Raw genomic sequence first — 27,136 nt, forward strand, 5'->3', positions numbered from 1 at the left:
GCAGCTACAAAGAGCGCTAGGGATGGCAACGCAGGTTCACGGGAAGCCTTTGGAAGGCTTTCAGCCTGATGGAGCTTTCAAACCAGCAGATCTTTGGAGCTGCTGCCGAGATCAACAATTACCCAGTTTGGAAAGGGGGTTGGGGTGCAGTGCTGATGGCTGAACGGGATCCACAGGAAAGTCGGGATAGAAATTCGGGTTTTGAGACCCTGCCGGTGTATTGATACTGTTTCAATGTCCCGGTGAGTTGCTGGTTGGTTTCGTGTGCGGTGATGGGGTGGGGTGGGGTGGGAGGAGTTCATCTGTGTTGTTTTCACGTTAACACAGGGATAGGGGTATACTGAGTCTGGAATTATGCCTCTCTGAACATCTAAATGAAATCGGCTGTATGGAAATGTTCTCCTCCCGAGGAGCTAGCCTCTTTCTGGCTTTGAAATCTGGAAGTTCGGTTGGGTGGGGTGGAGGGGTGGTGATGTTGGGGAACAGATTCAAGACTGCCGAATTCAGGGGTAGTTTCCAAGCTTGGCAGCGTGGACAAATTAACCCACGGCAGTTGCCATTCCAGGCCACTTTGCCTCGGAGACTTCTCTCTTTGTTCCCCATCCTAGCTTTCCAAGTACACTTTTCCTTGCCTTTACCTGCCACCTCAATATCCTGTCTGCAATTACACGTCAGAAGGGGAGTGGGTAGGAGAGAGTTCTGAAGGGGAAAAAGGAATGGTTTGCCTGAATTTAAAATTAGACCTTTCCTGTCTTTTTCCCTGATGCGCTTCCTGGGATGTTTTGCGGCAGAGAGGCCTGGGAAGGGGTACTCAGCCCCTCGAGACCTGTTCTTGGGTGAAAAAGGAGAGGGTTTTCTTCCCCCCGACCCCGCCAGCACTTTCTTGGGCTCCACAAGATCGTATGTCTTCGGAGATGGAATTCAATATCAAACTCTCAACCCTGTTTTCTCATATTATACCCACCGTAATCCTCTGAAACTGTAGTTACGGCTACAAAGCTCGTGGTCTTGCAAAAGCCGGCTGGCAAGATATAATTGTCCCGCAAACAAAACCCTCCAAAAGTTTTTTTTTTTTTTTAACCCCTGCATTCCCCCCCCCTCCTTTCCTAAACCTAATTCTCTCCCTGGCTCTCTTGCTAGCCGCTACGCCCCTCCCCATAAGAACCCTCAGCCTCCATCACTTTTGTTGTCGCCAAGAGCACCCGGCCTGTTGAAAGTGCTGGAGCGTCTTTGAGCAGTTTGTTGTGATACGCAGGTGGAATGGTCTGCAAACAGATGAATTCAGCCCCTCCAAACCGAGCGCGGAGCGCGCTGCTTTTGTGCGCGAGGCACAAAACGCTGAATTCCTCCGAACTTACTTGGGGCCTGTCTAGAAAAGGGCCTTTTCTTCCCTCTGCGTGTACCTCTGGCCACACTAAGTCTCTGCCCGCCCTCCTTCAGCCCTCCTCCCTCTCCCCTCTGATAATCCTTCTCTTTATTTTAGAAAAACACAAAACCCGGTTCCACGCGGTGCTTTAGTGGCTAAAAGTGAAAGAGCTGCCTTGGCAGAATTCAGCTCTATGAATCACTTCGGAAAATTGGTTCGACTGAATGGCCTTAGGAGGAAAAACGTTTTAATAGGATCCAGGGGAGGTTCTGCTGTTTCAATCTGCTCCTTAAACAGGTGGAGATTGGACCTTCTCAACTATACAAACAGTAAGTACCTATCAGCGGGGAGAGCTGCCCTCCGAATCCTCGCCCGCAGCCCTAAACCAGCAGCGGAGCCGGGCTTGGCCTCAGAAATACGATCACAGATCAGCGATTCTGATCGATTAAGATCTCAAACGACCCTCCAACTCGCAGTGCAGTCTCCCCCAGCCGCAGGCGGAGAGCCGGCCAGAGAGGGGGAGGCGCACCCGCCAGGCGCCGAAGCCCCCGGGATCTGAGCGCGCGGCCTTGCTCTTCCGGATGCTGCGGGGTTGTCCTTAGGCGGCAGGAGCTCTCTCCCGACCTCCGACGCCAGCCAAGGCGAGCTCGTTGTTTTTGCATAAATTAATATTTCCCCATTAACAAGTTCCCCCCTCCAAACGCGGCGCCCGCGTCCATGCGCCACATCCTAATGAGGTAATTATCATTTGCGCGTGTTCGCGGCTGGCGCCGGCTCCGTGGGTAATGGCAGTTTATTAGCACGATGCCCAGCTCGGCTGCAGAGGGCTAAGGGATACTTCGGCGACTAGACGGACACCCGGGGGCCCTTTGGGGCGGCGAGTCCGGGACCCCCTGCCCTTTCCGCATCCCCTAAACCTGTAGGCCCCCAAAGTTGTGAATCACGCACGGAACTCTGCCTGGGTTTGGGCTCCCCCCCCCTTTTTTTTCCACCGGCAAAACCATCACGATTCCTCCCCCTCCCCCTCCCGTCTCTTCCCTCCTTGCCGATTCGCGAACCGCTCGCACTTTCCCGAGGGGAGCGCGGGCGCCAGTTGCCTCCTTTTAAAGTTTGAGGGGCGGTGGCGGCGGCGGCCGGCAGGCGCGGTGGAACACAGGGGCCGCTACAGGAGCCGCGCCGCCGCCCATGTCATTCCACTTCAAGTGACTTCATGTGATGTCAGCTGAATGTAAAAGACAGTGATCTCACGCGGAGGGGAAGATGTTTGCCATCAAAATGTGACAGAGGAGACAGGCTGCATGGCTCGGAACGCATCTCCTTGGCGGTGGGGGAAAGAGGTAAATGCGAGGTGGCTCTCCTCGTGCTCTTTAACTTTGCCCCTTCGCTCTCCAGCTCCCAGCACGCGTGGCGGAGGCCGGGGTCCAGGGAGCGGCTCGGGGGGTTAATTTGAGGCTCTTTTCTTTCTTTCTTTTTCTCCCTCTCTCTTTTTCCTCTGTAAACCCTCCCCCTTTCTCCCCCTTTCAAAGTCCCAGGGCAGGGGATGGTGGGTTCCTTTGCGCGCCGGGTTAATGGGCGGTAATTTGGTACCCTTGGGTGCACTTTGTTCTGCCCCTGTTCATTTGAATGCAAATGGGTGACCTGGACCCTACAAGGTGCTTATTAAATTGCGGTTTCCCTCCCTGCCTTTTCTGGAATGCAGACCTAGTGGAGAGAGGCTGCGCCCTGGCCCAGTCCGATACGGCTCAGCTCGGCGAGCCATGGCAAGCTCGGCTTCCCTGGAGACCATGGTGCCCCCGGCCTGCCCGCGCGCTGGAGCGTCGCCGGCCACTTCCAAGACGCTGGCCTTCTCCATCGAGCGCATCATGGCTAAGACGTCGGAGCCCCGTGCGCCCTTTGAGCCCCGACCCGGGGCACTGGAGGCGGACGGCGGCCAGGGCAAGAAATTGCTCAACCTCTGCTCACCGCTGCCCTGTATGATCCCCCTCCAGCCCCTAGGCTACGAGGTGCCGTCCAAGACGCTGCTCAGTTACTCTGAGCTCTGGAAAAGCAGCCTCCGGGCGGGCGGCGGCGGCGGAGGAGGAGGCGGCGGCGGCGGCGGCGGCGGGGGGGCCCCGGTGTGCGGCGCCAGCGGCTTGTGCAAAACCAACTGTGGCGTGTGCTGCAAGGCCGAGCTGGGCCTGGCGCCGTCTGCGCTACCCGCGGGCAGGGTCATCAAGCCGCAGGTCATCAACCAGGCAGTGGGGCTTCCGGCCAGCGGCTCGCTCTACTACTTCAACTACCTGGACTCTGCCGCGTACCCGCCGTCTGAGCTCCTGGGCGGCCACCTCTTCCCGTCCGGCCTCCTCAACGCACAGGCCCCCGCTGCCCTGGCTGCGCACCCCAAGCTCTTTTTGCTGGAGAACGCCAAGTTGGCCGGCCTGGCCTCAGACAAGTTCCCCCATCCGGCCCCCTATGCCCATAAGGAGCGCCTGCCCGCGCCACTGGAGCAGGTGCTGAAGGAGAACTCAGCCCTGACCGCCGAGCGCGGCGGCGTCAAGGGCCACAGCAAGCTGCCTGGGGGCTCCGCGGACGGCAAGCCCAAAAACTTCACCTGTGAGGTGTGCGGCAAGGTGAGGCCCGGGGTCCGCGGGGGCCGGGAGGGGTGAGCAGTGGCGGCTGCTTCCCTGGGGGGCAGCCTGGACGGCCCCTTTCTCGAATCTGGGAGCGCCCCAGTAGCTGTCTACTCGAATTGGGGGCACAGCTGGGCCTCAGTTTCCTATTCTGTAAAATGGGGATGCCTTTGTCAGCGGCCACATGGGACTGGCACGAGCAGCCAGTGGGTTGGGAAGCTCTTTGCAAAATGAAAAGGGCTCTGGTTTCCGAAGGGGGTTTTTGGTTGGGGGAGGTAGGTTGTGCCCTCCCCAGGCTGACTCTGGACTCTCAGGACAGACACGCCACAAGGCCCCCTTGTGTGCTTCCGTAGGTATTTAACGCTCACTATAACCTCACCCGCCACATGCCGGTCCACACCGGAGCCAGACCGTTCGTGTGCAAAGTCTGCGGCAAAGGCTTCCGCCAGGCCAGCACGCTCTGCAGACACAAAATTATCCACACCCAGGTACGTGGCCCCCGGGTCCGACCCGACCCGTACCCAACACCCGGAGACTGAGCGACGGCGTTGGGGAGAGGATGACCAAGGGATCCCCTAATAACCCCCACCAGGGGCCCCTGTCCCTTCAAGGTGCCCCTTCCAGGAGCACCCGAGGTGGCTTCTCCCGGCCGGGGCCTCAGCCTCACGGTGCACACGCCCCTCTCCGCAGGAAAAGCCGCATAAATGCAACCAGTGCGGCAAAGCCTTCAACCGCAGCTCCACGCTCAACACACACATTCGCATCCACGCGGGCTACAAGCCCTTCGTCTGTGAATTTTGCGGCAAAGGCTTTCACCAAAAAGGTAACGTGCGGGGCAAGGCCCTCTCCTCACCTCCCCTCGGGACTCGGCGGGTCACCGCTAGCGGGAAGGCAAAGAAGGATCCGGAGAGAGGGAGCGCGAGAGCCGCAGGCTCCGGCGCAGCATTTCTTTGGAATCGGGTTGTGCAGGGTTTGGGTGGAAGCTCTCCGGGCCGGGTTAGTAGACCTCGCTGGACTCAGTCTGGTTGCACGGGGAGACTCCGAATTTGGGAGGTGGGAAGGGAGGAAGGAAGGGGCAGAGGGAAAGGAAGTAGGAGAAATACAAGGTATTGCGCTATAGAGAAAGCGTCCCTTTGTAGCCGGGACTCTCTTCTGAAATGAAAAAAAAAAAAAAAAAAAATCGAGGCGTAATCCACCTCCCGGGAAAGGTTTAGGCTGGGGGAAACCGCTGCTGTCTCCAGGACACTCCGCTTGGATTTTCCAAGGCACTTTCGGATATCCAAGTGGTAGTTAGCGGACCAGAGGGAGTAACTTTTAAAATGAGAAGAAAAATAATAACAAGGGACGAAGCCCGGGTTCATGCGAATTTCTTCGAGCGAGGCAGCGGCCGGGAGAAGGACCCCATGCGTCTCTGGGCAGCGCAAAAGTTTCCGGGCCGGCGGAGCACAGCGGGAGGGACGCTGTGTGGGCCTCAGGCCCCGGCGGGGCTGGGACGCGGGTCGGCTACGCGGGACTCGGCCCTCCATCCGGTAGTGAGAGCCCCGGGCTTGACGCGTACGAAGTTTGACAACTTCTTCACTCGGAGAGGTCGCGCCCGCCTAGCCAAGCGTCGCCTTCTTTGCGCGGGCACCTGAGCCAACCCCGGGACACCCGGCCCCTCCCCGTCCCACTTCATTCCCACCCCCCTTTTTGTTTTTGGTCTCCTGTAGGGAACTACAAGAACCACAAGCTGACCCACAGCGGCGAGAAGCAGTACAAATGCACCATCTGCAACAAGGCCTTCCACCAGGTCTACAACCTGACTTTCCACATGCACACCCACAACGACAAGAAGCCTTTCACGTGCGCCACTTGCGGCAAAGGGTTTTGCAGAAACTTTGACTTAAAGAAACACGTGCGCAAACTCCACGACAGCGGGGGTCCCACCACCCCCTGCACAAAGGACCTGACTCGGACAGTGCAGAGCTGAGAGCTACTGCCTCGCCCTCCCTTCCGGCCCTATCCAACCCCCAAACAGATCACACGTATAAACTTATTTCTAAAATTAAAAGAAAGGAGAAAAAAAAAAAGCTATAGCAGAAAGGCTAAAATCTATTTATCGAAACCAGCATATTTTTGGAAAGCTAAACGTTTCCTCGATGACTGGCAGCAAACGCCTGGCTCCCACCTTTATATATTCGGGAAACATTTAAACCCAGTGCGCCGAAACGTATTTAATTCCAGGCCTCGGCTTCTCCTCGGGCGGCGGGTTTTAACACCAGGCTGTCACGTGAACGTCCCGGAAGAGCGCGGCGCCCCCAGCCATCTTTATACAGCCATGTAAATCCTCCTGTACACACGAACACGGAATATATACATATATAACTCAATAAACAGAATCATTAGTGCGTCTTTTCTTCCCCCCCCCCCCGCCCTCGCCGCGAGTCAGCTCACACACCCCAAAGAAGGAAAAGGAAATAGGCGTTTATAGCGTTTCCCGGCCCAAATGCGACTTCCTCTGGGGCACTGGGACCAGGGAAAGGCCAAACCGTTGCTCGTGCGGCGCTAGCGTGTACATATGCCCCAGGAACCAAGGCTCAAAGGCCTTCACCGGCCCCTACGTTGTACCAAGTTTTTATTTGGTAACTGTTCTGACCGAGGGATTCTGGGTGTTGCCTTATTTGGGTGAGAAAATTGCAAAAAGAAGGGGTTAAAAGGGGCTGGATGTCGGAAAGCAGGTTTTGGGTGCGTGTCCTGGAGCAGAGAGTCGCGCCGCACCGCACCGGGGTAAACGGCCAGGGCGCTGCTCCGCCGGGGCGCTTCTGGGCACATCCCCTTCTCTGGGTGACCTAAGGGGAGCCACTCTTCCACCCAATCGTTCCTGGCGGCCAAGTGTCCCAGCCTGTCCGGACCTCTGGGGCTCTCCGGCCCGCGTTGTGGTCTGGGGCCGGCCTCCGGGGGCGTGCGCCCTGCCGCGGGAGGGCGCACCCGGGCTCCCGCAGCTCGCCGCCGCCGCCGCAGCCCCCGGCGTCTTGATTACGGCGCAGTTAGCCCATTTCCTGAATAGCCATCTCCGCCGCCGAGCACGCTGATGAAATGGTCTCACGCTTGCTTTCTAAGTAATGACCCAAATTAAGAGAGAAAACAGAGACCCTTCAAACAGCATTACATTAATCATCTAATCATTCCCAGGAGGGGGCCGGCCGCCGCCGCCCCGTTTGATCCGAATCTGGATAATCAAGAGCTCGGATTACTGGCTCGGCGCGCCGGGCCTTCTCCCGCTCCCCCACCCCTAATATTCGCGCCGCGATTCAGCCCACGTTTTCTGGAACAATGTTCCCCAGCGCCGGGAGGAAATGTGGAGCGGGGCCGGTGAGTGCGCTTCCACGCAGCCTCGCCATTGCAAGGGCTAGGGCGGCGGCGTCTGGCCGCTGATCCCACGCGGACTTCCACTGCAGGTGGAGGCTATTGGGAGAGATGGTTAATGCAAAGGGAAATCTCCAAGTAACTCTGAAAGTGACTCGAGTGAGGTTTATCCCAACGCCCGGTATACAGTAGGCGCTCAGTGCTGCTTGCGCAAGGGGCTCCCATCATCAAAGAAGCTCGCATTTCCCGAGCGCTTGCTCCACGCCAGACACTCAAAGCACATTCTTTGGAATATTCACAACCCGCAAGCTGGGGATGATTATTCCCACCTTGTGGAAGGACGGAGAAACTGAGGACAAGATAAAAGCTAAATGACATGCCTCGGGTCACAGGAAAAGGTAGGGTCAGGGTTCGAAGTCTAGGCTTTTAGAAAACTCAAACTGCCTTCAGTCCTCGTCGGTGGAGGAGGAATATCCCGATTGGGACTCGGGAAAAGACATGCGGCTGCTGGGTGGACGCTCCGTCCAGGTCACAGCCAAAGGTTGGTCCCCACCCCCAGCCCAGTTCGCACACCCATTGCGCGGGGAAGGAGAATTGTCGATTTTGTTTGCACAGAGGACAGCGACAGCTTCCTCAGGCTGTCGCGGGGGTATTTTTAGTACCTCCGATTCAGAAATAGGAACGTGTACATTAGAATTCCATTTCCTGAAAGGAGAGCGTCCTCGTTTTTTTTGTATTCCTCTCCCCCTCCCAAGTCTGGGAAGACGCAGCCAGGGGAGGGGGGGCGAGGAAGCGAGGAGGAATTTAAATGTTAGCTCGTTCTGGCTGCATTTCGCTGAGGGGAGATTGGGACCCAGAGCGATATGCAGATTTAACTCCGAAATCTCGGTGGATGCCACAAACCCCAGGAAACCCCGCAATGGGCAAGGAGGACTTGGCGGCTAAAGATATGGAAATAGCGCCTTGCTCTTCCCAGACATCTATCCCCAGGGGGCTTGCGGGCTGGTTCGAAGAGTCCGCTCCTTTCCTAGTTATCTTACTAGGTTTGATTAGCCCCGCCTCAGAGACACACACCCCTCCCCCTTTCTGGGAGCTGCTGGCTGCCCTCCGACAGTTGTCTCAACCCAAAATCCTTTACTTCTTGCGTCTCTGAAAGGATCCTTGGTAGATGCGCTTCTTGGAGGCCAGACAATGGCCGGGGCAGGCCCACCTTCTTCCTAAGCAGTTCCAGAACTTTGGGCAAGGGGCAGACACAACAAAATTTAGTGCAAAAGCATCCTCTTGGGGAATTCTTAGACAATTGCGTTAAAAAGTTGGCCTGCATATGGGAATCGTGATTCACTACTCCTGTTTCTCTTTAAGAAGAAAAGATAAATAAAAAATAGATGGGACACTCCCATGCAGGGAAATAACTTTCTAACCATCAAGTAAGAGAACCTTCTCTGAGGAACTTCTTCTGTAATGTTTTCACAGGAGAAAGACTAAAAGGGTTGCCCATCTCATAAACCGGAGAAATTTATTTCCAGGTGACAGTCCTGAAGAGGGTTGAAGATCCCATGCTTGCAAACGACAGCAAGTGAAATAAAACCAAAGCGTGGGGGAGGAGGCATTTCCCTCCTGGACTGCTCATTTCTGTCTGCCGTCGGGGAGAGGTAAGGAACCGGGGCTCTGAGCTGAACCTGGGCAGAGTTACTGGAATACTCCAACCTCCTTGAGCTTGTTTCCTCCTAACCGATTGTTCCTTAACCTTCACACCAGCGCCTGTCAATCGCTCTCACCTGAGAAGGTGTTATTTCACATCTGGTGGTAATTGTAGATAAACAGAGCCCCTCCCTATCTACAGGGCTTAGCTCGGCTTTCCCCAGGTTTGAAGTCCCTCCTCCTTGGGTTAAGATGTCTGCTTCCTTCAGCTGTGGGATTCAAGAAAGGATTCCTTCACCTGAAAAGTAGTGCGAAGAGAAAAGGAACCTTCTGTCTGAATGACTAAACACCTTTCACAGCCAGGGCAGGTTCTGACACCCACGCTAAGCCGTTGTAAGTAACCATCCTAACTGGGGTCCTTCTTAGTCATTTATTCCCCATGCATCGGAATTGATGGGTGAAAGGCTCTGTTTTCTGATATTTTTCCCCCTCTTAATATTAAACTGTTTGCATGACTCGTAGTTTCCATTATTAACAAATGACTTAAACAAGGTAGTCATCAGCCGCATATTAATATTCTAACCTTGATTAAATTGAAGAGGCCTCCCTTTAAAAATATTTTTAAAAAATCAAATTGCGGGGGAGGGGAATCCTGTCACAGACACAAAAAAGACTCCAATTATCTTTTCCCCTACAAGATGTTTGTTCTGTCCATGACTGCTCACACTTCAGCAATCTTGCCAGCAAGACTCAAAAAAAAAAAAAAAAAACCCTCCTTCTTCCAAAGCCACAGCCTTGTACATAACAGATTGTACAGTCCTATTGCCTTAGGCGGGTAAGAGGTTCCTCTCTGCTAAGAGCGACACAGAGAAGTTGCCAGCAGCATCCAGACGCATTTTGGGGGGCACTGGGCTCGCTCTTGCCTCGGCTGCAGAAGTGTGCCCGTAAGGTCCCCATTTTGCTGTTTGGCTCTTAAGAGGATAGGGAGCCGCCTGAGCCAGGCCCAAGAATCACAGCAACAAGGCATCCAGGTGTGCAGGTGGTGAATGAGCTGGGGGGAGGGGAGGACCCGAATAACAGTGAGGGTTAGTTGGGGGGTGCTGCCAAAGAGAGGACAGGAGTCTTGAGAAAATGCTGGGAAATAAACAACCTCGAGGCAGCTGCGTTGCCCTTTTCCCTGCACTTCCCTCTGAAACGTCTGAGCAACCAGTTTGCTCCTAGAAACATGTTAATTGCCAACGGAGCTCATTAAGGCATGCACATGCAAAACACAGCAAGAAAGATTAAATGGACAAAAGCGCAATAATGAACTGTCAACAATCGGGCCCATCTACGCGACCAGGATCACTCAAGAATGAGGCATTTAGAGGCAACAAAGGATTGTCTGAGACAGGAAGAAAAGACGACCTAGACTTTTGTTTAGTCAACACAATTGATTACAAATGAGAGATTAACAGGATAGCTTCAGATTTTTTTAAAAAGAGGCAGAAAAGAAAAGTCCAATTAAGTCCACCGAATGTTAACTACATTGCGTTCCATGCCTAGCCCCAAAGAAATTCTCATTAAACCATCCCTGGCGATCCCTTTTGGAAAGTAATTTGTCTCCCTGATGGAGCAGAGAAAGAGAATCGTGTAAAAGAAAGCGTTAGTTCTTGGCGCAATGAGCTTAGGAGACACACTAGAAAGAGCCAAAGGGGGAGTTAATGAGCATCTGACAAACTGCTTGGATTCAGGCCTAGAGAACAGCGATGAAAAGATGAAATTGGCCAACAACTATTCTTTATATCAAACATAAAAAGGCCAATCTGAAATGGGGCTGCTCAAAACTGGTTGAAAGTACATAGCCCAAGAAAAGGGAGCCACAGCCAGGCCCCTTGGTGGACACTGGACAGAAAGAGACAGAACTCAACCAGCCAAGAGCTAGGAAATAGGCAGAAAGATGGCAAACTCCAGCCACCGGCCCCACGCCTTTGGAGGTGCTGGTCTGAAGCTCTTGGTGCCCACCGCCTACCCTCTGAAGGTTACTTTCGTGAGGGAAAAATGTATCAGGCTAGCCTTTGAGGATTCCCTAAAGGTTCTGGTAATCTGGTCATTAACTCCTGGCATTCTTCAAACTCTTCCTTTCTCTTCTAGAATCATAGCCAGGGTTACCATATGTCACTAATTCGCATCCAGTTCTTCTATTCTCCCTCCTAGTGACCATTCAAAATCCTCACCCCCAGGTGACTGCCTTCCTAATTCTGCACAGAGCACAGAGGTGGCAGGATCATCATACACAGATTTGTGGACCAGGTGATGAATTATTTAAATCATTAAGTTATTTGAATTATTTCTTATAGTTCACCTGGCTTTAAGAGTCCGGCTCATTTTAACACTTTCTTTTTTTGAAGTAAGTAGGTCAATGTATTTGTCTCTTTGAGACACATTACATCTTAATTAAACATAAACATCCAGGCATCCTAGCAGCAGAAGTGTTTGGGGTTCTCTTACACTCCGTGTCCAGTAGAGCCAGGTAAAGAGAATCTAAAGGTGTGATGGGGTTTCAACGTACTCCACCAGCTAAGGAACCCAGAACAAATTCTGTGGTTTCTTAACGCCTTATTTATTCCATCTTTGATGTGGGACTGATGCCATCTCAGATACTAGAGTGCAGCGCTGAAATCTTGATTCTAGGTTTTGTACTCTTACTCTCCAATCCTTGGTAACAGCTATCACATTTCTGAGGGCTTGGCTTGCACTTCGAGACTTTGCTCATGCTTCATGGAAAAAACGTCTCGGTGCCTAGAAGTAAAGAATGGGGAAGAGAAAGTATACCAAATCAAAATGAAAACAGTCATCCGAAGACTCGTTCTGGTTTTCAAAGCACGGAGGTGTTATACAATATAGAAAGGTGGATTTCAGGAAACAGGGGAGAAAACAAGACTTTTCTGTTGGAGATCAATCGGAGTCTGATATAATTCGGTTTTTATCAAGGTATCCTGCCAAGGCCACTCGACCTGACACGCAATCTTTGCAGTTTCTCTCCTTTCTTTAATGTTTTTCAGTCCTGGGTCATTTTTGGAGTTCTTTTTTCTCCAAGAGTTTCAGTGTCCTCATTTTGCCCCCCAAAGTGGGTGGCGCTGAATTGCCTTGGGAAGGATAGCATTATTTATAAGGAGAAAGTCAAATGAGGGGTGAGGAGTCTGGCACCAGAACCGCTGAGTTCAAATCCTAGCTCAGGTGCTTATCAGGGGAAACTACCTTGTCTCTGTTTCTGCACCTGCAAACTAGGACTAGTTCCAAGCACACCTGAAACTAATATAATGTGTGTCAATTATACCTCAAAAAGAAAAAAAACCAGAATATCTATCTCACAAGGCTGTTATGAAGCTTAAATGAGTTAACACGTATAATTAGAACTTAGAATAGCACGTGGCACATACCTAGGATGTATAACAGAAGTTAGCGATGATTATTAGAAAAACTCAAGTAGTAAAACTTGAATACCGCACTTTATAAAGAAACTTTACCTGTGTTATCTTATTGACTCCTCATTACGTATTCATTAGGTAGGTTTTCTTAGCCCCATTTTAAAGAGGGGCAAACCAAGTTGCTGAGAGGGTATGACTTCCTTTAGTTCACACAGCTGGAAGGAGATGGAGTGGGGACTCATACTCAGATGATTCTGACTATGGGTCATGGTTCTAACGGGAGAGTGCACAAGAATTACGTAACATTTTTGCTAAAAATGCACCTGAACCCCATTTACTGAGAGGCTGGGTCAACAGATCTGCTCTGTAGCCCAGGAATCTGCATTTTAACCGGAAGCAGTTGGTTCCCAACTACACTTTAAGAAACACTGATTTAGCGTCCGTGTTCTTTCTGCCTCACGACGATGCTGCCTGTAAAAGATGAAACAACATCATCAGCTCTTCATAAACTAATTAATACACTTGATCATTCATTCAAGAACTATGATGTGAACACGTCTAATGTGTCAGACACTATGCTGGGTGCAGGAGTTACAAGGAAGAGAATTCTGAGCATAGCCTCTGCCCTGGAGTTTATATAATAGAGTAGGGGGGAAAATCACATACAACAAAAATCCCCATATGATACTTGGTTGTGAAGATGAAATTGGGCATTCAATCCAGTCTGGGGTGGGGTGTGTAGTGGACATCTGTTATTTTTGCCAGCTGATCACCATTCTCCCTTCTGGTAACAACATCCAACCTTTCCTTTGGAGACGCCGGCCCCTTCCCCACTCTCCATCCATAAGGTTAAGGTGGGGCTAGTCCATCCCTCCATGGGGGGGCATGTGACCCAGGCCTGGCCAATCAGAGCACAGCATCTTCTGGGCCACAGTGACTGGCTCAGGACTGGCCACCTGACCCAAACGGGGCAATAAAGGTTCTGCCCTGGCCTTAGGCTGACGCAGAAGCCTTGCCCGTGGGGTTCACGGGTGGGTCGAGCGCTCCTCTGGGGTCTGGTGTGCGCATGTTACAATGTTAGGGAAGACCTTCCCGTACTGAAAGTATCAGAGGTGGAGAGGGAGAGCAATTGAAAGGCGGCACGAAAGACGCCATCGGACTGTGGTGTGATTGAAGCCTGAGGCACAGGTGGACTTCATAGCTCTTTGCTCTAATATGGAGTCTCCCTGCTCGCCTTGTCTCTCCTGACGGACACTGGGCAGAAGAAAGAGAAGTCTGAGATGCCTCTCTAGAGGAAGTCACGCCTGCATTGAGTCTTCAGAGAGCAGGAGGTGTTAGCAACCGAAGAAACGGAGGCAGAGCTATCTCAAGCAGCCTACGTGAAAGCCCAGAGGTGAAAGAAACACGGTGAGTTGATGCAACCAGATGCGGTTGAGTACGGCTGGGATTAATATCACGAAGTGTGACTTTGAAACTTAGCTCTGCTTCTGAGCAGCTGTGAGAGTCTGGGGTGCAGTCTTGCCTTCTCTAAACCTCAGATTTCTCCTCAGCAAAATGGGCACCGTAGTAACACGGGCAGCTGTGGGTTGTTACGATTCAACGCAGTGCAGCTCGTCAGACACCTGATCCGTTGCAGGTGTTCAGGTAAAATGATTGTGATTATTATCACCGGAAGGCGAGGCACCTTAAGAGGGAGAGACTGGTCGGCATCGTAAATTTCCCACGTTGTCCAGTGGAGTGGTCTGCTGGAGCTAGAGCTGTCTTAGGGCAGAGATTGGTACGTTAGCACCCTGTCAGCATCTGCCTGACTGTTGCAGCCTGCCTATTTCTGAGTAAAGCAGGGAATGTAGATGAAATATCATAGACTTTGGCGTCCCATAGACCAGCTGCTTCTAATAACACTCACCAGCTGTGTGACCGTGGGTGCGCCGCTTAGCTGACACATCTTTAAATTCGTTAACATTGAAGGGTTGTTAGAAGGACTTAAATGAGATAATATGTGTAAGTGCCTGGCACATAGTTAATGAGCAATAAATTATAGCTCTTTACTCTGACTCCTAATAACTACTACTACAGTCATTACCCTTCAGATTTCGAGATCCTTGGTGCAGGGTTCTTTAGCAAATAAAGTGCTATAAGCAGGACAAGGGCAGGGAGTGTCTGCTTTGTTCGATGCCGTGTGCCCAAATGCTTGGCACATAGTAGGTACACTAAAATTAAGAGCTGGATATCAGCTTCCACTCCTCCCCATGGGCAGGGAGGTTACCCCGCTCAGTCTTCTGGTCAGCCACTGCCACTCTGATCTTGTAGCAATTCAGCCATAAAACGAATATTTATTGAAGGCCTGTTACGTGCCAGGCATTGTGGTGGAGCTACAGCTGTGAACAAGACAGACTTTGGCCTTGTGGAGCTACACATCCTAATGGTGGGACACAGGTGATGAGCAAGGCAAGAAACAGGAAACAAATTCAGATTATGGTAAATGCCAGGAAAGAAAGAGAGTACCTGATAGGACATATGTGGGAGAAGTCTACTTGAAATAAGTGGTCGGTACCAGTCTAGGTAAAATTCAAGTCCCTCATGCACCCAAGAGCTAAGAGAAGCATCAGTACAACTCGAGTCGGGCCCTGGAATTAATGCACTTGGACTTAATCACAAAGCTTCTCCTCCCCCACAGCTCCTAATTACCCACTGGTTGGTCCAGCTCAAATCTGCTTGGGACTCAGAAAAACGGTTTTTCAAAGTATGCTACAGAAAAGAAAAAGCACCCCTGGGCAGTGGGGTGCTGTAGGCCATTGACCCACATACCATTTTCCCACTGAATGGCACGGTAATTGATCAAAGTAAAAAAATTTATAGAAAGAGATACTGCTGCCATGTTTTTAAAGCATGCGTTTCCCAGCCAAGTCTCCAGATGGAATCACCGAAGCGACACATCCTTGACTTAAATGTGACTGTTTAACAGTTATATTGGGTAGGCCATATTTTTCCAAAGGAGGTGGTTGCTTGTCTTAGGAACTTGAGACTCTTAACAGACTTTTGGGTGAGAGCTTTCCAGGATACCACTCTTTTTCTCTCACTTCCTGAAGGCACAGGAGTCAGAGACCTAGCTGTAGTGTCAGGAGAGGAGAGGAACAGTAGTGAACTGTTACATAGCTCATGGAATGATGAAGTTTGTAGGATGTCTTCATGACAGTGACTGCCACTAATGAACAGTTCATAAGCATTAGCATGGTTCTGTTGTTTGTTTTCACCTGACCATTGTCTACCTTCCCTCCTGGTTATCAGCCTTCTGATTTTGCTTTGAGGGAGCTGCCGTTCCCCACTGAACACAGATCATTGGAGTTGTGAAGAAGGCCCTCCCCGCCCCGCCCCGTGACATGTCCACCAGCCAAGGGACAGGCGGGGAGCGTAAGCTAAATCACGCAGATGCTTCCTTTGGAATGCAACCCTTGAGCAGAGGGATGAGACTAAAAATAACTGGAACTCATTCATTCCCCAGAGACTGTGGATCAGCCCATTACATATCCTGTGTTGCCCTAATTCCTGCCCTTCTGAACCTGTGATTATAACCTTCCCTTTGTACCGTTAGCTCCCCCATAGCATTCCAATGAATGAATTTTCCACGTAAATTGACCAGAGTTCTTTTCCGTAGTTTACAGCCAAAGATACTGACTAGTACAGTAATCTTCTCACCCATGGCCCACCTTGTCCTTGTAATTCTTAGAACATCTGAAGTTCAAGACTGGTTTTTCCTGCCCATCATTTTGATAGTCTGCCTAAATCCCTTCTTCTGGTTGTGAGAATCTTTCAAGTAGACATGGCCTACTTTGCAACATGAAAAGCGTTTGGAGGAAGAAAACTCTATAACCCTATCCACACCTCACATTATTATTTATTTATTTGTTTATTTAAATTTTTGGCTGCATTGGGTCTTCGTTGCTGCCCGCGAGCTTTCTCTAGTTGCAGCGAGCGGGGGCTACTCTTTGTTGCGTTGCACGGACTTCTCATTGAGGTGGCTTCTCTTGTTGCGGAGCACGGGCTCGGCGCACGGGCCCAGTAGTTGTGGCTCGCAGGCTCTAGAGCACAGGCTCGTAGTTGTGGCGCACGGGCTTTGTTGTTCCATGGCATGTGGGATATTCCCAGACCAGGGCTCGAACCCATGTCCCCTGCATTGGCAGGCGGATTCTTAACCACTGCACCACCAGGGAAGTCCCACACCTCGCATTTACATACAGAATAAAAATGTCTCCAGAGGTGGGACTGCAGCTGAGCAAGCAACTCAGGGATGAGAAAAGTTACAGCTACAGCACTACCATGATGAGATTTAGGGTGGTTCTGCTTAGAAAGAGCTCTCAGGGAGGGAAATGGACAGATGTTGATCCAAGGGTACAAACTTCCACTTAGAAGTTTAATAAGCTTTGGGGATCTAATAGCACTGTGTGTGTACTTAACAGTACTGTATTTTATACTTGAAAGTTGCTGAGACAGTAAATCTTAAATGTTCTCACCACAAAAAGAAATGGTAATTATGTGACGTGGTGGAACTGTTAGGTAACACTATCGTAGCAATCCTTTCACAAAATACATGTATCAAATCAACATGTTGTACAGGGCTTCCCTGGTGGCACAGTGGTTAAGAATCCGCCTGCCAATGCAGGGGACACGGGTTCGAGCCCTGGTATGGGAAGATCCCACATGCCACGGAGCAACTAAGCCCGTGCACCACAACTACTGAGCCTGCCCTCTAGAGCCCGCGAACCACAACTACTGAAGCCTGTGCGCCTAGAGCCCATGCTTCGCAGCAAGAGAAGCCACTGCAATGAGAAGCCCGCGCACCGCAACGAAGAGTAGCCCCCGCTTGCTACAACTAGAGAAAGCCCGCGCAGAGCAACAAAGACCCAACACAGCCAAAAATAAATAAATAAATAAATAGATTTATTAAAGAAAAAATAGTTGTACATCTTAAACTGACACAACGTTATATATCAATTATATATCAATAAATCTTGGGGGGAAAAACAAAAATAAAATACTTCCCTGCCAAAAAAGTAAAGAAGAATGAGCTCTCAGGATATAATCTGGTTATTTCTTTCCGGTACTCCTATGATTTAGGGACAACTTAAGTGTAGTCTACTGAAAAAGAGGACTTCGCAAGACAGACTTTAGGAAGGTACTGGCTGAGGTCAAGCAGTGCATTGCGAGAAGGCTGGCTTTCCTTTGTGGGTGTCTGAGCCTAGAAGTTTGAGCTTTGTTTATTGATGGACACAGATCCTATAAACCTGGTGGACATAAGAGCCAAGAAATTTATCAATATCTATCTTGTGTCCCTTTCCAAAAATAAATCAATATAATTTTACCCAAACCTCTACTCAATAAGATGATCAATACAAATAGAAAATCAAGTTAACGAATAGGAAAGTACACTAGCTACTAGGGTTACTGAGAGAAGGGATTTGCTGTGACAGACACTGAATTTCTTGGTAGCTAAAGGGAAGGACAGTGGGTTATATTATGCTGACATTCTTCAAGAGATGCCAGAAAACAAATAGAACCGCTTCCTTGATGAGATTTTTCTTGTAGATTTCAAGTTACCTCTTCAGTCGTGAATCTTGTGAAGTCTGTGCTCATAAGCCCGCATATAGGTTAGCACCAGCTGGATTGTGTAGTAATAACTAGAAGGTGCCAGCCAACTTCTGTCATGGCACAGCGTACACAGAGTACAAATGCGGACAGTCAAAGCCCTCTGCCTTGTGGCTGATTCATGAAAATGCATCCCTTTCAGATATACGGTCCTCTTGGCTGGAATTTTCTCTCATATCAATTTCTCACAGGTTATACGTCTCTGATAAAATGTGCAGGTTTTCTCTGGGGAGGAGAGCAGAGCGGAGTTGGATGTCTGGAGTGAGCCAGAGTAAACGCAGGATTTAAACTGTAGGCCTAGGATTAATTTGAAGAACATGCGGGGTCTCGATGGTTTTCTCTCAAATCTATAAAATTGACATAAGACCATTGACGATCTACTGCAAAAGAATATTGTGTTGGAAACAGAATGCACTGATGTTTGCAGTTGCATCCCTCGAGGAATGCTTTGCAGAGCTCACAAGTGGAAGCTCTGTGCTTAAAGTACTCCTCACGTCACTTCTGCTTAGCTCATAGGAAATCAGTAGCTTTGGAAGTCAGTGTTATATATTCCATCCTCTGGGAAAACAGATGTCAGAGTGTCTACTAGAGAGGAGAGATTTTCATTTCCCCATGAGTTGTGTTTTTTTGTTTTTGTTAATGGGGGTGATTTCCTGTTTGGTTTGTTTTCCCACATCTGGTACTTTGCACCTGCTGTTCCCATTTTCAGCCTACAGAGTGGCCTCCTCTCCTCCCTCACTTATCTAGTGGCTGGCTTCTGCTCATCCTCGGAGCACAGCTTGCTTTGGAAAGGTCTTTGTCGGAAAGGAACGAGTTACGTAATACTGAATCTCTAGTAGCACTTGGGGTGGGTTTGGTCTCCAAAGAGGCTTATCCCTGGAAAAAGCCCTAGCTTCCCTCACTCCCCCTCATTATCCTAGATGGGCTTCTTCTGGTCTTCTCCCTCTCATTCACTCCACATTTCTTCCCTTCTTTTTTGTTTTTAAATTTATTTATTTTATCCTTGGATGTGTTGGGTCTTAGTTGCGGCACGGGGGATCTTCGTTGAGGCGTGCACGATCTTTCATTGAGGCACACGGGCTCCTCTTTAGTTGTGGCGTGTGGGTTTTTTTTTTCTCTCTCTAATTGTTGCGCACAGGCTCCAGAGTGCCTGGGCTCTGTATTTGCGGCACGCGGGCTCTCTCGTTGAGGCACACAGGCTCAGTAGTTGCGGCACGGGGGCTTAGTTGCCCCGCAGCATGTGGGATCTTAGTTCCCCGACCAGGGATCGAACCCGCGTTGCAAGGTGGATGCTTTACCACTGGACCACCAGGGAAATCCCTTTTCCCTTCTTTCACTTCATAGTACTTAGTACAAGTCATATTCCTCTCGTTTGCTCCCTGAGTATACTGGGAGGGCCACAGTGCGGGGCCATGTCGTCACCTGTGGGTGTTCCATGCCCAGCTTCAGGCTCGTCAAATCTAGGTCTGAAGGAAGTTAGGTACTTACTCATTTAAAAAAAAAAAAAAGGAAACAAACATCAAGTGTTGAAAAGGATATGCAAAGTTCGGAAGGTAACTGTTGCTGGTCCCACACTCTCTTTCAAACTGGGGGGACAAAAACTCAAATCAGCAGGATTTATTTTCTATCATGAGAGTGAGGACTTATTTGGTATTTACGAAGCACAGGGAATTTTACAAACGCTATTTTTCATTCTCTCAAACTTTTAAGGCACGTGCCCTTTCGTTTGGGGGGAAAGGAGGCTCCCAAAGGCTCCAGTGTGGCCCAGCTCTTACGGGCTAAGTAGGCACTGATGGTACCGCCAGCTTGCTCTGTGCCTTTCCCACCTTCGCAGGAAGTCTTCTTAACTCCTGGATGTGGCTCAGTTCTATGCCCCCTCACAGATTAGTTCAACACAGCTTCCTTCCTCCAAATGCCCCATTCGAAACTCTCATAGCTTTTTGTCTGTAGCTCTTGTATGATGTCTGACATTTTTCTACCTTGGGTCACCAATTTCTTCTTCAGATTGCTTTCCCAGGGCTCCCAGTCTACGTCCAGTCTACGGGTACAATCTCATCCTGTGTTGCACTCTCCTTCCTGCTTTAGGGATTCTCTGTACTGGTGTCTTTCTATCCTTGCAGCAAGCAACATCCTTTCATGTCTCGGGCCCTGGAATATGCAGTTTCTTCTGTCTGATGCCCTCTTTTCCCCGACATTATATTTAGCTCCTCTGTCCCACTGAAGACTCACCTCCAATATCACCTCTTTGGAGAAGTCTTCCTCGACACCCAGACCCGTTCCCCTCACCCCATTTGGCATTATGCAAGGACCTGGATTTTGTTTTCAGCATGATCACAACTAGCAGTAATTTTTGTGAGCTGGTTTACTTGTTTGTCTTTCTTTCCTGCTCTGATCTAAGCTCCATGAGGCAGGGACCATGTCTGCCATGTTGATTGCACATCCGCATACCCACGTGTCTGGACTAGCACAGTGCCTGGCCCACAGTAGTTGCTCAGTAACTCTTTTTGCAAAAATATCAGATCATGTCACTCCTCTGCTTGAAACCCTCGAATGCCTTACCATTTACGACTCAGAGTAAAAGTCTTACTCTGACTTTCAAGGCCGTAGCCCCCATACCCTTGCATTGGCATCTCTGAGCTCATCTGCCTTCTTCCCCTCACTCCACTCCAGCTACACTGGCCTCCTTGATGTTTCTCACAGATGCTAAAGCAATCTCCTGCCCCAGGACCTTTGCACTTGCTGTGCCTTCTTTTGGAACCCCTTTTTCCATGCACTATGTCTCTCTCCCTTCAGGTCTTTGCTCACATCTTGCTCTCTGAGGAAGGTCTTCCCCTACCAATCTGTTTGAAATGTGAAAATTGCCATTACACACCCACACACTCGCACTCCCTCCCTCCCACTCATTCCCTCCCCGCCTTCCCTGCTTTATTCATTGTCTATCTGCCCCTACTAGAGTGTAGCCTCCATTAGGGCAGGGATTTTTATATATTTTCTTCATTGCTGCATTCCTTGGATCCCAAACTAGCACCTAACACATAATTGGTGTTTAGTAAATATGGAGTGAATGGCTATCTTGGCCTTTCTGATCTGCACCATTGTTCTTCATGGCCCTCAGAGTTCCAGCAAACCTTTATTGAATATCACTTCAAAGAATGAATTAATCTGTTCCTAGACACTAAATATGGTCCCTTCAAAGAGTGTACCAGACACATTTGGATAAACTACAGATCTTCAGCAGACACGTCAAAGACTTTCAGAGAAATAATACTGCAAAGCCTTAGCCTTCTGTGAGTCCGGCTAATCATTAATGAAACAAAACGATGTCTTTACTTGCCATTTTTCTCCTCCCCCCGACATCTCTCCTGGCTTCCTTTCTGCAGACTCACAGTTTCTTTTCTTTACAGACTATCTCTGGGCTGAGGAACTGGCTCTAAGGGTGGGGCAGTTGTAGCAATGAATTGAGGTGTATAAACTTTTGGTTTAGCTCTACTCATCAGAGAGAACAAAAAAGCCATCAGAAAGAGTTGAAGAGGGTGGATTCATTAAGCGTTTTCCAACCTTATTTATCCAAAGCTAAAAGCTGCGGCTCAGGGGTGACCTTAATTAGTATGGCTTTCTAGTCGCTGCAGGTCACAAGGCGTGGGTTGGTGCCTCCTTCTGTACCAGCTGGGCTGTATGGACCATATGGACCATATGAAGTGACGCTGTCTGAGTATTTTGTTTTTGTTTGTTTTAAGAAGTAGACCTTCCTTTTAGGGTATAAAATGTTTCCTTTTGCAGAGCACTTAGGATGCTTTGCTGTCAGTGTTCTTCTCTCCCTGGGTTCACTTTTGTCCTTGGGTTCGTTCGTTCTTCTCCGCCAGCATCTTGAGCTGCTCATCAACATAGCACTTGGCAACCTCTGCTTCATGCACCGCTTTCCTCACCTCTGCCCACCCTCATTTACAAGCTTCTTGAGCACAGGAAGAGTAGGGGTTCCAAAAAAAGCTCAGTGAAAAAATAATAAAAGAATATAATTCGTTCTCCTCTTTTCATTAGTGATTTGGATTGCTAACTTCTATTTGACCTAAGTGTGTCACATTCTAACTACTCTTCTCAGATGACCAATGAAGAATAGTCTCATTTTAACTTAAGAAATTTAGGCAAAAATATTTGCAGAATCCCTACTTATGACCTTGATTTTTTTTTTTTTTTAAATTACATGTTAGCAGAGTTTAAATGCTTCTCACGGAGGCCTGGCTGGAAATCCCTTCTTTAGCTTTATTTTACAGAGCGTATTTCTTTAGTGTATTTTATTCGTTAGTGTATGAAAATTCATGAAAAAAATTTAAGGGTTAAAAAGCCATGAACTTTCATAAAAACTCATCTTTCGTTAATCAGAAATGCCCCTTAAGCCAAATAATTTCTAAATCCTGCTTCGGAATTTGCTTCTGTTCTGTAGCACTTAGACTGATCAATTTTCAGAAGTTGTAGGAGAGAAAATAAATTCTGTCTCCAAACGATGTTTATAATCTCAAATCTAAATTAAAACATGTCGATTCCACAGCAATAGTCACTATGGAAATAGAAACATATAGGCCTCGATTCTAAATCAAGAGAGTGTTTAGCTGGGTGGTATATATTTTCCATCATGTTTTTGAAAAATCTGTTACAGTGTATGCATTTTCAAAGGCTTGGATTTGATAAGCTTCTAAGAAATTGTACATGTGTGGGTCAGATTAGAATTAAATGTACTTTGTATACTTTTCAAATGTGGTTTATAATGTCCTATCCCTATTAATGAAAATCCCTGTTGAATTATTAGACTTACTTTATGGAATTTTAAAAAATACTAAAGAAACATATTTGAAATCCATGGAAGCTTCCGTCTCAGGCAGATATGCCTACACATTATCTCCATTCAAATTCTACTAAAATTCAAATCTTGTATTAAGAATACTAACAAGTGTAGAATGGATTTTAAAGAGTTTAAATAGAATTGCCACTCACATCTCAATTTACACCTAATCATCAAGCTTTATTTAGTTTCAGAAACTGTTTAAAAATATATTTGCTGGGGCTTCCCTAGTGGCGCAGTGCTTGAGAATCTGCCTGCCAATGCAGGGGACATGGGTTCGATCCCTGGTCCGGCAAGATCCCACATGCCACGGAGCAACTAAGCCCGTGCGCCATAACTACTGAGCCTGTGCTCTAGAGCCTGTGAGCCACAACTACTGAGCCCGCGTGCCTAGAGCCCATGCTCCAAAACGAGAGAAGCCACTGCAATGAGAAGCCCGCGCACTGCAATGAAGAGTAGTCCCCGCTCGCCACAACTAGAGAAAGCCCGCACGCAGCAACGAAAACCCAACACAGCCAAAAATAAATAAATAAAAAAAATAAATTTATTTTAAAAAAAAATAAAAGCTCTCCCCACACACACACAAATGTATATATATATATGCTAGTTTAAAAAAAATCAGCTTTAAAAAAAAATCCCAAAGGTAATAATAAAAATAATTTACTCTGAAGGCATATCATGTAAAAAAATTTTTTTTAAAGTTACTTAAAAGTTATAGAAGTTAAAAAAGCTTTTTTCCCTTTGTTTAGCTGAGTCAATGTTCATCCTTTTCAACTTTTTGTAGTAATTAGTCAACAAATATTCCTTCAACCAGTATCTGCATGCCTACTACGTGCTAGGCGATGTTCTAACATAGAATGTCACTTCTCAAATAACAGAAAACAAACATATGCTGTGATCATTTTGCTTTAAATAGCATTCGCCAAGCATATAACTCCTTTACATAAAATACATAATTCTTCTCATTTAAAAATTACATCATTCCTTTCTTTCAAGGAGCTCAAAATGTTTTTAGAGTCAAAACAACTATCTTCACATTACCCTCCTGAACTTAAAGAAAACCAAGTCCTACCTCCCTTTTCCTGTACCAGGCTATGCCTTTCTAAAAACTACAAACAGAAGGAGTGATTATACACTCCTTGGTGAAGAGAGAGTGATACAGCAATTCTGCCCGTTCCTTGCCCAAGTAATCTATCATCAATTGCAGAATGAGGGTGGCCTAGCGTCCCCTTTCCCACAAAAAGATCTGTCAAAATTTAGTCTCCTCTTTTTCCCCTCTTTCTCTGCAAGCCTTAGATTAGATCTGCATCTCTCCCTCTGCTGATACTTAACCTCAGAAATCACCTGCTTCTATACACTGTGCAGTACCATGTAATGAAATAGGTTAGCCCATCTTGTGTTTGTGTTCAGAACTTTAGCCATTTGGACATCTTTTTAAGTGTACAGCTTGTCTTGTAATTAGCAGAATGCTGAGATCTTTCTCAGTAGCAGCTGACACCTTATAGTCATGCCTCCAAACGTTTTGGGGTTGATGACATGTGAAATTCAGATGTATGAGAGTTTTTACCTCTTTTTTCTAATAGAGTTAACTTAGGCATCATTTTTTTGGTCGACCGTTTCTGCTCTTCATTCAGCCTCACCCAGTTGGCTAGAGTACCCCTAAACTTCTCAGAGACTTATACCATTAGTGTTTTTCTCTGATCCCATATCAACTCATACACTTACTTCAGGTTTTTCGAGCTGAAATGACCAGCTGTTTTGGAGTCACACAGATCCACTCTTAGTTTAAGCTCACAGATTACTTCATCAATAATAGGAAGTTTTGTCTAAAACTTTGAAAAGGTAATGTATCATTTAAGAGCACTTCGCTGTAAGTAACATGCCAGTGGCTTAAATGATAAGGAAATGGATCATTTCACGTTGTCAGAAACTGGGAAGTAGGAGCCTCAGGTCTGTTTCTGTGTGATTGTCTTAGATTGGTCCTCCTCTATGTGAAGTTTTCCTTGAGGGTGGTAGAAAGATGCTGCCGGGTCCCAGCCTCCTGTGCAGCTCGAACAGTGTCCAGATGAACAATCTTCTGTCTCTTAGGAGCAGGAAGCCCTCCTGACTGGCTTACTCTCCTACTTCATTGCCCAGAATTTTATCACATGTTCATTCCTAAACTAATCAATGGCGGGGAGTCATTGGCCATTAGCATGACTGGTTTAGGTAAAATGGAGTACATCACCTGGAACTACCAAGTAGGGGTGGGGCAGCTTCCCTGAAGTGCTTGAGGCTTGGTAAAAGTTGACATCTGAATAAAATCAAGTTGCAGTTAAGAAGCTGGTGGAGGAAGCAGTGTTATAAATGTTAGTTAGCCGGCCAAATTCACTAAGTCAGAGTGACATTTTAGACCTGATGGATAATTTCCCCCAGGTGAGCAAAAGGAAGGCTGAGGTGTGATATACGTATCTGTTGGATCATGGGGTTTTTTAATCCATGTCTCAGCACAATAAAAACAGTGGGTATAGATTATTGAATGCTGGAAACTCCCACTTAATACAAAGATAGAACTTGTCTTGAAAAAATTTAGCAGTATGTACAATCAATGTGCTTTGTAAGTTAGCAATTGTAACTAACAACAGAAATAAAGCATTTAATAACCTGTGTCCCAAGTTCAAAATATTATCAATGGAAAGAATTAATTAGCTGAAGTCATCTGAATACATTTTGTAATTTGTTTTCCTCTAATTTGATTTGACATTTATATTAAACCCAGATTTTGAAAAAAAAATGTTTTTGATGCTACTTGGCATATCTTTGTACTACATTATGTGTTGCTGTAGAATTTACAAGATCAACATTTAGATGTCACCAGAGAGACATATATCCTTGTACTGTGATAGACATTATCAGGCACTCCCAAAGTAGCAGCAGCTATTTACATTGAACTTAAATAGACAACTATGGAAATGTCAGGAAGCAGTACATTTTTGGAAGTTGGAAACATTGAAGAGAATTAGGCTTTTCATTTTTGATTTGCATCAAGTGACCAAAAAGTGTCTTTTGTGTTAGAATGAGTCTGTATGGGCAGAACAAAGACCAGGTAGTTAGAAATCTTCACACCATGCATCCCAAACCTTTAGAGCATCATGAAATCAACTTAGGGGCTCATCCCCACCATTCTTTTTACCTTCTATTATTTAGTTTAAAAAAAAACACAGAAAATATGAAAGCATTATACATAGCTAGGGTAAGAGTAGATGCATTTCATTTGAACTTAATTTTGTATTATGAAAAAGTTCAAGCATGTACAAAAGTCGAGAGAATAGTATAATGAACCCACATATGTTCATCACCCAGATCCAACAGTTGTCAAGATTTGTGCCATACCAGTTTCATCTCTTTTTTGGCCGATGATATTTTAAAATGAATCCCAGACATTACTTCATTTTACTCTCATATATTTCAGGAGGGTTCCCTTGTCTCCACATCCTCTCCAGCATTTATTGTTTGTAGATTTTTTTGGTGATGGCCCTTCTGACCGATGTGAGGTGATACATCACTGTAGTTTTGATTTGCATTTCTCTGATAGTGACGTTGAGGATCTTTCCACGTGCTTTTTGGCCATCTGTATGTCTCCTTTGGAGAAATGTTATTTAGATCTTCTGCCTAGTTTTTTGATTGGGTTGTTTGTTTTTTTGATATTGAGCTGCATGAGTTTTTTGCATTTTTTGTGGACTAATCCCTTGTTGGTCGCTTCGTTTGCAAATATTTTCTCCCATTCTGTGGGTTGTCTTTTTGTTTTGTTTTTGGTTTCCTTTGCTGTGCAAAAGCTCTTAAGTTTAATTAAGTCCCATTTGTTTATTTTTGTTTTTATTTTCATTACTCTAGGAGGTGGGTCAGAAAAGATACTGCTGCGATTTATGTCAGAGAGTGTTCTGCCTATGTTTTCCTCTAAGAGTTTTATAGTAACCGGCCTAACACTTAGGTCTTTAATCCATTTTGAGTTTATTTTTGTGTATGATGTTAGAGAGTGTTCTAATTTCCTTCTTTTACATGTAGCTGTCCAGTTTTCCCACCACCACTTGTTGAAGAGACTATCTTTTCTTCATTGTATATTCTTGTCTCCTTTGTCATAGATTAGTTGACAATAGGTCCCAATGAGCTCTTTTTTTAAAAAATATTTTTGCATTTGGTTTATTTGAAACATAAAACTTTTATTTATGTGTCTATATATCTGTGGTAAGTCACAATGCAAAGTAAATTTCTTAATGTGGGTTGCAGTTAAAAACATTCTGCAAAG

The 27,136-nt window shown here is 47.4% G+C and overlaps 1 protein-coding gene across 1 annotated transcript; it reads left to right on the plus strand.

The window, feature by feature from the left end:
• Window positions 1-3,123: 3,123 nt before the first annotated feature.
• On the plus strand, window positions 3,124-5,944 carry FEZF2 (FEZ family zinc finger 2). The gene is made up of 4 exons (XM_060163983.1): window positions 3,124-3,975; window positions 4,329-4,463; window positions 4,666-4,798; window positions 5,685-5,944. Exons 1-4 carry the CDS (start codon window positions 3,124-3,126, stop codon window positions 5,942-5,944), a joined length of 1,380 nt encoding a protein of 459 aa, XP_060019966.1.
• Window positions 5,945-27,136: the final 21,192 nt, after the last annotated feature.

The sequence above is a fragment of the Lagenorhynchus albirostris genome, chromosome 10 (genome assembly GCF_949774975.1).
Source record: "Lagenorhynchus albirostris chromosome 10, mLagAlb1.1, whole genome shotgun sequence".
NCBI lineage: Eukaryota > Metazoa > Chordata > Mammalia > Artiodactyla > Delphinidae > Lagenorhynchus > Lagenorhynchus albirostris.

Bases quoted from the DNA above. Each gene is read 5' to 3' on its own strand.
- FEZF2 (XM_060163983.1), top strand. From the start codon at position 3,124: ATGGCAAGCTCGGCTTCCCTGGAGACCATGGTGCCCCCGGCCTGCCCG. The intron at 3,976-4,328 runs GTGAGGCCCGGG...GTGCTTCCGTAG, and splicing joins CCTGTGAGGTGTGCGGCAAG to GTATTTAACGCTCACTATAA. The intron at 4,799-5,684 runs GTAACGTGCGGG...GGTCTCCTGTAG, and splicing joins CAAAGGCTTTCACCAAAAAG to GGAACTACAAGAACCACAAG.